General features: G+C 30.1%; 3 protein-coding genes across 3 annotated transcripts; 1 reads left to right on the forward strand and 2 right to left on the reverse strand.

Moving 5' to 3' along the window:
* Positions 1 to 3,841: 3,841 nt before the first annotated feature.
* On the reverse strand, positions 3,842 to 4,369 carry LOC111686709. The gene is made up of 2 exons (XM_023449073.2): positions 4,129 to 4,369; positions 3,842 to 4,060 (listed from the first exon to the last, which is right to left on the reverse strand). Exons 1-2 carry the CDS (start codon positions 4,367 to 4,369, stop codon positions 3,894 to 3,896), a joined length of 408 nt encoding a protein of 135 aa, XP_023304841.1. The 3' UTR covers positions 3,842 to 3,893.
* Positions 4,263 to 5,552, reverse strand: LOC111686708 (G patch domain and ankyrin repeat-containing protein 1 homolog). The gene is made up of 2 exons (XM_023449072.2): positions 4,474 to 5,552; positions 4,263 to 4,390 (listed from the first exon to the last, which is right to left on the reverse strand). The coding sequence occupies exon 1, from the start codon at positions 5,538 to 5,540 to the stop codon at positions 4,512 to 4,514; it is 1,029 nt and encodes a 342-aa protein (XP_023304840.2). The 5' UTR covers positions 5,541 to 5,552; the 3' UTR covers positions 4,263 to 4,390; positions 4,474 to 4,511.
* A 315-nt stretch (positions 5,553 to 5,867) lies between these two features.
* LOC111686707 (tubulin--tyrosine ligase-like protein 12) lies at positions 5,868 to 8,009 on the forward strand. Its single transcript, XM_023449070.2, has one exon. The coding sequence runs from the start codon at positions 5,970 to 5,972 to the stop codon at positions 7,857 to 7,859; it is 1,890 nt and encodes a 629-aa protein (XP_023304838.2). The 5' UTR covers positions 5,868 to 5,969; the 3' UTR covers positions 7,860 to 8,009.
* Positions 8,010 to 10,000: the final 1,991 nt, after the last annotated feature.

Here is a 10,000-nt window from a genome sequence, read left to right on the forward strand (position 1 = left end):
ACTAGACTATAGACTAGACTATAGACTAGACTATAGACTAGACTATAGACTAGACTATAGACTAGACTATAGACTAGACTTTAGACTAGACTATAGACTAGACTTTAGCTTAGTATATATTTCAAACTGTAGTATACAGTACAGTCTATAGTCTAAAGTTAAGTCTGCAGTTAAAGTTATATTTTAGTCTAAAGTATTGACTTTAGTCTAAAGTATTGAGTATAACTTTTAATTTATAATTAAAAGACAATTTACAAATTTTTAATACATATTTACAATTTTTCGTAACTTTTTTTCTTTTTAGTTTCTTTATAACAAAAATAACGTCAAAAGTAAACTCCAACTAAATACCTTAGAAGAAAAATACAACTCTGACAGTTTTGTCTAGTAAGCAATGATGGCGCAGAGAGGTTGGGTTGGTTGGTTTTTCCTTTTTTAAATGCTAAGAAACACTCACAAACAAAAGAAAAATAAGCTAAAGGAATTTTCTCGATTTCAAGGTCGTTTAAGGCAAAAACAACAAAAAAACACTACAGAATGTGGTAAGAAGACAAGGACAGTAACTACGTCAAAAACACTTGTACATACTAAAAATAAAAGATTAATAACTAAATATTAAACTTACCTCTTTTTTTACTAAATAATGATGAATAAATTTTCTTTAAATTATGTAAATTTAATAAAATTCGTTGTTTTTTTTCAAGAAGTTAGAAAAGCACAATATTAATTTAATTTTATTTTATTAAAACACGAGGAATATATATTTTGTTTTGTTATTTGTTTAAATAAAGAGAATAACTTGTTTTGTATAGAACTTTTTATTATTATTATTTTATATGTATTTCTTTTGTTATTCTTTTTTTAAATTTTTTTATTTACTCAATTTAATACCAATTAAACACGACCGACCACAAGCACAATTTATTAAGTGTAAACAAATGATAATAAAAAGAGGGTGTTGAGAGGCATTGAAAAAGAGCTTAGCAAATATTTTTCACTTAATGGAAAAAAAAGAGCGGGAGGTTTTGCAATTTTATGTTATTTAATTAAATTTTATTTAATTTATTTTGAAAAAAACATTAATTTTTGGGTTTTAAGTTTATTTTTTTTATATAATTTTCTGTAATAATTTTAATTTTTATGTTTGAATTATTTATTTTCACCGTGTGGGTTTTAGGATAATGTTAATATTACTGTTGTAGTAGGGGCGAGGAGGTGAGCTTTTTTCACCTCAATTGAGAGTGGTGTATAAAATTATTGTTTTCCCCAAAGTGAACAACGTAAGCGCACGTTTTTTTATCTTGATTTTATTTAGTTGTTGTTATTGTTGTTTTTGTGTTTTCTTTCACATTCAACTCACTCTCATTGATACTATGTTTAGTGAGTGGTGAATTTGTTGTTATGCTTTTTATTTTACTTAATTCAACAAAAACTTTTTTAATCAATGACTTTTCTACACAACAAATATCAATTATTCACTATGAATTTCCGCAAACAATATTTTTATTATTCTATATACAATTTCCTTTTAATTGCAAACACGTTTTCTTTGCACTTTTTTTCTCCACAAATTGCACTTAGTTGTAATTTTGTTTTTTTTTTTTTTTTGTAAATGGCACTTTCGCACAAAAACGCGATACCGACTACACGACGACGTCATTAAAAATTGCCCACGAATAAATTCTAATTGATATAACCCGTAGTCGTCGCCTTTTAAACTTAATGCATTTGATTATTTTGTTATTTAAAGCGCTTTTATTAAATCACTGAAATGTATTCTTTATCCGTTTACACGTTGTGAAAATAACAACAATATTTTAAAAACAAAAGTAACAACAACTTGAAAAAATTATTAAATCCAACAGTTTATAGTAGTATTCTTATTAGTGGGTAAAAGTACACGGATACCCCAACAAACACTTTTGTCTTTTGCAAAGTTTGACAAACGACTAGATTGAAAATATTTTCTTAATTTACACTACAGCAAAATAAATTGTATTATTTCGTTGTATTCCTGTGTGCCTGTGTGTTTCGTATACAAAAAAGTCTAGTTTAATAAACGAGGAATCGTCAACAATCAACCTCAAACAGCAGCAACAACAACAACTACAATCTCAATTCAAGTTTTTATTTTTTCTTTACTGTCATTGCTGCTGCTGTTGTTGTTTCTTCTTCTCCAACCGTTGTTTTTCTTTTGTTCTTTTCTTTTACATTTTGTTCATCGTCTTCTAGCTACTGATTTGTGTTTAATTGAAACAAAAAGGAATGTTGATAAAAAAAGTAACAACAAAAGTGTAAGTTCTCGTTTGTAAATGTTTTTCTTAAGCATTTATGTTTGTATTCGCCTTAAAATGTGGGTATTTTTTAGTAATTGTGTGCAGTTATTTTCATAAATAGATATTGGCAACAACAGTAACGGTTGGGAAAATTGCAAATCTATTTTTTTCCTTTCATGGTGAATTTCATACCATATGGTGGCTAGTGTTGCCTGATGTTAAATTTTTTCATTTTGTTAAATACACAATGAAGTTTTGAAAAAATATGTTTTTGCGGTTTTCTTTAAATTTTTTTAAAAAAATTATGAACTGTTTCTATTTTTAATTTCAAGTGGCAAAACTTTGCAACTCAAAACCAGAGATAGACATTTACTGCAATAGCTTTTTATATAAAAAAGTCTAAGTTCAGTAGGGTTCTATAGTTTATGAAAAGTCGACTTTTCGACTTTTTGCATTTTATGAAAAGTCGACTTTTCGACTTTTTACATTTAGTTAAAAGTCGATTTTTTGACTTTTTTCATTTAATTAAAAGTCGATTTTTCGACTTTTAATATTTTATAAATAGTCGACTTACTGACTTTTCGACTATTTTCGACTTTTTCCGACTATTTTCGACTTTTTCCGACTGTTTTCGACTTTTTCCAACTTTTCGACTTTTTCTGACTTTTCGACTATTTTCGACTTTTTCCGACTTTCGACTATATTCGACTTTTATTTACAAAGTCGACTTTTCGTCTTTTTTCATAGACAAAGTCGAGTTAGCAACTTTTTTGGAACAAAATGGTCGACTTCGACTTTTCGACTTTTTTCGACAAAAAGTCAATTGTTCGATTATTCGAAAGTCGATTTATAGAACCCTAAACATTAGCGTTCTATATATCAAATAATCGAACAAACAACTTTTTGTCGAAGTCGACTATTATTTTGTTCCAAAAAAGTCGATAATTCGACTATCGTCTGTGAAAAATGTCGATAAGTCGGAAAGAGTCGAAAACTAGAAAATAGTAGAAATAAGTCAAAAATAGTCATTGATTTTAAAAAAGTGGAAAAGAAGTCGAAAACTCTAAAATAGTCGGAAAAACTCGAAAAAAATTAAAAAATAGTCGAAAAGTTGACAAAAGTCGGAAAAAAGTCAAAAATTCGAAAAAAAAAGTCAAAAAATAGTCGAAAAGTTGACAAAAGTCGAAAAAAAGTAAAAAATTCGAAAAAAGTCGAAAAATTCAACTGTTTATAAAAGAGTCGAGAAATCGACTTTTTACAAAATGACAAAAGTCGAATTTTGACCAAATGCAAAAAGTCGTAAAGTCGACTTTTCGTTTCTACTATAGAACCACAGGGTATACAGAGACGTCACGAGCAAAAAGCTATTTCCCTCTCTTTCGCACAAAACGAATTCAATGATTTTTTTTAGCTGTATTTTATATACCTCTTCTCACCAAACAATTTCAAAATCAAACAAAAGCTGATTTTAGACTTTTTCAAATGTCAAAAGTGACATCTCTGTATACTTTGTGATAGAACCCTAGTGTATATTACGTGACAAAAAATTTCATACAATTTATTAATTTCTTAAAAAAAGTACTTTAATTATAGTAAAAAAAACATCATTTCTATAATTCACAACATTGGTAAATTAGCCTTTAATGCACTGAATTCCTTACGATCTAAAGGTTTTATATTTGTACCCGAATATGGTGAGAAATGCTCTAGATCACGATGTTTATTAACTAAAATCTTTTGATCCGATTGTAAAATTTTTATTTCACGCTCAATTTGTGTTTGATCTAGACAATGAAAGAGAATTAATAATTAATAAAACAAAAACTAAATATTCACTGCTATCAATCTATACCTTTTTTCAATAGTTCCAAAGCCTTTTGACGATCCAATTTTACCAGCATACTGCCAATAGTGGTCCATACTTTTTTCTCTTGCTTTTCGGTATTTTTCTCTAGCTCACGTATAGCTTCACGATTTTGCTGGCGTCTACGGTCTAAATTTATTAATTCTTGTTTATTGACTAGAACCTGATCGGCCACTTCTTCGGTGGATTTTAAAATTTCCATACATTTTTGTTCGGATGTTTTGGACATGTTTGTTGTTTAGAAGTTTTTCTATTACGAAAGCAATTAGGAAAGATATTAAGATTTTGGTTTTTTAAGAAGAACATAAGAAAGTTTATGTTTGGAAGACAGACCAGCAAAAGCTTATATTGTCCCTTTTGGTGGCCTTTTTTTAGTTCAGTTCATTTCTTAAACGTCTATCACGTTTCCATTCTCTGACTTTTTCACGTTTAATATCATTACGATTTCTAGGCTTTTTCCTATAGTAATCCGAGTTGTGCCTTTGCACTGCTTTAAGATCGTAAGCCTCAAAATGTGTTACACGCGCTGACTCCTGTTCAATGCCTAAACCCGTGCGCTGTTTTCGTATTACAGTTTTCACCGGATATAAACGACCGGCTTGTGAGGGTCCCAAACCGCTTTCTTTATCCCAGCCCTGTTTAACCATTAACTGTAAACCCTTATTGCGTGCTGGTATATTAAACTTTTGTAATTTATTCTGAGGCAAATTGGATTTCATATTAAACTGGTGTATGGTCGAAGTTTGATGTTTAACTTGAGAAGTTTCCTTAAAATTTTCTTGGCAAATTTCGCAGAAAAATGGTTTTATTGTTTCATTTTTAGCAAATTCAGCTTTTTCCATTATTTCTTCATTTTCTTCCTTTTCCAATAGTTCTATTATCTTGTGGTAGCCTTTTTTATACGCCAAATCTTTGGCTGTCTTGCCGGATTTATCTTTTATATTTCTATCAACACCTAAACTTAATAAATATTTTACTGCTTCATAGGATCCCTCACAACTGGCCATCATTAATGCCGACCAACCATAGCTATCGCATACATTAATATTTTCTCCTTTAAATTCCATTTTAGTCAATTCTTCCACTTTATTTTCCATAGCAAAGTGAAAATATTTTTTAACCTCAAAGGGTGTCTTCAATGGATTACGTTTGGTTGGCCGAGAGTTAGTATTTAAATCATTTCTAGTTTGATTTCCTGTATTTTCAGTTTTAATTAGTTCCTGATAAAACTCTTTAATTTCATCACCTTCAATGCCAGTAACTTCATATTTTTGCTGTGAGCTGTTGAGCGTGCCTTGTTGTTTTCCATGATTACCTTCTTTAATGAAACGTTTTAATGGAATATGTACTGTAGCTAAAGCTCGCCAATTGGGATGCAATTGCACGCCTGTTTCTTCCATTATTTAAGAAAAATTTACCAATTTTATTTAAAATATTCTAAATAATATCACGGAAAATAGGAAAACGTACTTTTTTGTTTATGCAGAAAGGGATTTAATAAAAATATTAATCAAGGTGAGTTATGGTATACATTTTGATACATCAAAGTGGTAGCAAATTTGTTTTCAATGTATGTACAATTTGACATATCAGCGTTCGAATTTGCTAAATACTTGGTCTGCTGTTAATATTTCTGCAAATTCTAAACAGCTGTCTTTTATTATTTAAGTACAGCGGTTGTTTTCAATACAGTGGCTTATTATGATATGTCGTTATCAGCCGCTGTCACCGCTGACAGTTCAGTAAAATCGTCAAGTTTCAACCTAACCTTTTTCTATAAACATTAAAACATCAGCCAGAAAAGTAATTTTCTTTTTTTTTAATAAAAAATGGATGGTATAAATCTTTTTAATCAATTTGTGGCTTTACACAAGCCCCAGCTGTTAGCCTCAGGTGTTCCACAACATTTCTGGTCGACAATATATCATAAAATAACCACCGAAACGTTTGATGCTGGTGAGGCTCTGCAGTTGATGTTAATCGAATATGATGAAGAAGAAGATGAACATGTTAGTGCGGAAGAAAAAGAGACTCGTCCGGTGTTTGCTTTATCGGTAGCCTCTGCAGCAGGATTACAAGCAAAAGATCCCAACAACATTTACCTGGTTGATCATTGCTGGACATTCCGTTTGAATATGGCCCGCCAACAGTTGGAAGAATATGAACATTTGTGCAATAGACTGTGTGCCATAACGGGTGTAGATTTGGAGGATAATGATCGTGTAGAAAAGGTAATGAGAAAAATGTGGAAATATTGCCAGGCTTATACGCTGGCCAGCGATCAATTGTCCGATGAGGACAGACAGCCTATTTGGTATGTTATGGATGAGGTAGGTTCAGCAGTGGGACACTCGGATGTGCCGAATTTCCGTCTGGTACCATTTTTACATTTAAATAGCCAAACCACCTACAGTCTCTTGTTTCCCATAAAAGACGTTGAATGTGGTGATTTGGTGTCTCGTGATTATGTGGAGTATGTTAGCAAAGATGCTAAGGAAAGGAAGGCCTTACTACTGCCCTGGTCGCATGTAGATCTTACCAAGGAAAGCTTTTTGCAATATGAACCTTCAGCTGAGTATTTTACATCTGGTCATATACCAGAAACCTTTGCCAGTGAGGATGAAATGCAAGAACCTCAATTCGATCGCAATGAACCTTTAAAAGTTTTCACTGAATACGAAATGGTGGAACAGCATTTAACTTCACCCTGTTTCACAATCGTAGATAATCCTGAGTCTGCGGATATTCTTTGGCTAACCACACATTACAAAAAGTTTGCTGAATTGTCGCGCGAAACACCCAACAAGTTTATTAATCAATTTCCTTTAGAATATATAATAACTATTAAAGATTTGCTTAGCATAACCTGTAGAAGGGCTGCTGTGGAACATCATAATAAGGAAACATTGGAAACTTATCCTCTTTGGTTGCCAGCCACTTACAATTTAAAAACCGAAGTTTTGCAATTCGCTTCTTACTATCAAAATCGTGCCGCCAAGGGCTTGGACAATCATTGGATTATTAAGCCCTGGAATTTGGCTCGTGGCTTGGATACCCATATCACCGATAACTTTAATCAAATTGTGCGTTTACCCTCCACGGGACCCAAGATTGCTCAAAAATACATAGAAAATCCTGTTCTCTTTTACCGTTCCACTCTGGATGCTCAAGTTAAATTTGATATACGCTATGTTATACTCCTAAAAAGTGTTCGTCCCCTGGAGGCCTACATACATCGTAAATTTTATTTGCGTTTCTCCAATAAACCTTTTTCACTTGATCATTTTGATGATTATGAGAAACATTTCACTGTTATGAACTACCAAGAGGATGCGGAATTACATCATGTTAAATGTGAAGACTTTTTAGATTTCTGGCAGGAACAATATCCGCAGAACGGCTGGTCCGAAATCGAAGATCAGATATGTAGCATGTTGTATGAAATGCTAGAATGTGCCACTAAAGGTTCAGCACCCAGTGCTATACAACCTTGTTTACAGTCGCGTGCTCTATATGCCGCTGATATAATGTTGGCTTGGGAGTCGAATAGTTATAAAAAAGTTCCTCACATTCAGCCAAAACTTTTAGAAGTCAACTGGACTCCGGATTGTAAGAGAGCTTGTGATTATTATCCCGAATTTTATAATGATATTTTCAAGTTATTATTTTTGAATGAAACCAATGATGAAGTTTTCCGTTTATTGACCAAAAGTAATTAAACTTATATAATCTACTATAGCCGCTGTATTTTATTGATAAATAATTAAGTTTTGTGTTGTACCATTTTATATTGCTTTTATTAAGAGTATAATGAGAATTATATTGCAATAAAGTTTTGTAATCTTAAAAGCTTTAATAAAAAAATTTATTAGAGAAAAGAAAAATTCTCTTTTTATTTTCCTTTATCTACTAATTGAGTTGTAGAGTTTAATTGAAATATATATAATCGAGTTGTCGAGTTTGGTTGTAGCTATAAATGTCCGTTCAGTTTATTTATTCATCTATCTATTTATCTATCTATCTATCTATCTATCTATCTATCTATCTATCTATCTATCTATCTATCTATCTATCTATCTATCTATCTATCTATCTATTTATCTATCTATCTATCTATCTATCTATCTATCTATCTATCTATCTATCTATCTATCTATCTATCTATCTATCTATCTATCTATCTATCTATCTATCTATCTATATATCTATCTATCTATCTATCTATCTATCTATCTATCTATCTATCTATCTATCTATCTATCTATCTATCTATCTATCTATCTATCTATCTATCTATCTATCTATCTATCTATCTATCTATCTATCTATCTATCTATCTATCTATCTATCTATCTATCTATCTATCTATCTATCTATCTATCTATCTATCTATCTATCTCTATCTATCTATCTATCTATCTATCTATATATCTAGCTATCTATCTATCTATCTATCTATCTATCTATCTATCTATCTATCTATCTATCTATCTATCTATCTATCTATCTATCTATCTATCTATATATCTATTTATCTATCTATCTATCTATCTATCTATCTATCTATCTATCTATCTATCTATCTATCTATCTATCTATCTATCTATCTATCTATCTATCTATCTATCTATCTATCTATCTATCTATCTATCTATCTATCTATCTATCTATCTATCTATCTATCTATCTATCTATCTATCTATCTATCTATCTATCTATCTATCTATCTATCTATCTATCTATCTATCTATCTATCTATCTATCTATCTATCTATCTATCTATCTATCTATCTATCTATCTATCTATCTATCTATCTATCTATCTATCTATCTATCTATCTATCTATCTATCTATCTATCTATCTATCTATCTATCTATCTATCTATCTATCTATCTATCTATCTATCTATCTATCTATCTATCTATCTATCTATCTATCTATCTATCTATCTATCTATCTATCTATCTATCTATCTATCTATCTATCTATCTATCTATCTACCTATCTATCTATCTCTATCTATCTATCTATCTATCTATCTATCTATCTATCTATCTATCTATCTATCTATCTATCTATCTATCTATCTATCTATCTATCTATCTATCTATCTATCTATCTATCTATCTATCTATCTATCTATCTATCTATCTATCTATCTATCTATCTATCTATCTATCTATCTATCTATCTATCTATCTATCTATCTATCTATCTATCTATCTATCTATCTATCTATCTATCTATCTATCTATCTATCTATCTATCTATCTATCTATCTATCTATCTATCTATCTATCTATCTATCTATCTATCTATCTATCTATCTATCTATCTATCTATCTATCTATCTATCTATCTATCTATCTATCTATCTATCTATCTATCTATCTATCTATCTATCTATCTATCTATCTATCTATCTATCTATCTATCTATCTATCTATCTATCTATCTATCTATCTATCTATCTATCTATCTATCTATCTATCTATCTATCTATCTATCTATCTATCTATCTATCTATCTATCTATCTATCTATCTATCTATCTATCTATCTATCTATCTATCTATCTATCTATCTATCTATCTATCTATCTATCTATCTATCTATCTATCTATCTATCTATCTATCTATCTATCTATCTATCTATCTATCTATCTATCTATCTATCTATCTATCTATCTATCTATCTATCTATCTATCTATCTATCTATCTATCTATCTATCTATCTATCTATCTATCTATCTATCTATCTATCTATCTATCTATCTATCTATCTATCATCTATCTATCTATCTATCTATCTATCTATCTATCTATCTATCTATCTATCTATCTATCTATCTATCTAT

The sequence above is a fragment of the Lucilia cuprina genome, chromosome 6 (genome assembly GCF_022045245.1).
Source record: "Lucilia cuprina isolate Lc7/37 chromosome 6, ASM2204524v1, whole genome shotgun sequence".
Taxonomy (NCBI): Eukaryota; Metazoa; Arthropoda; class Insecta; order Diptera; family Calliphoridae; genus Lucilia; species Lucilia cuprina.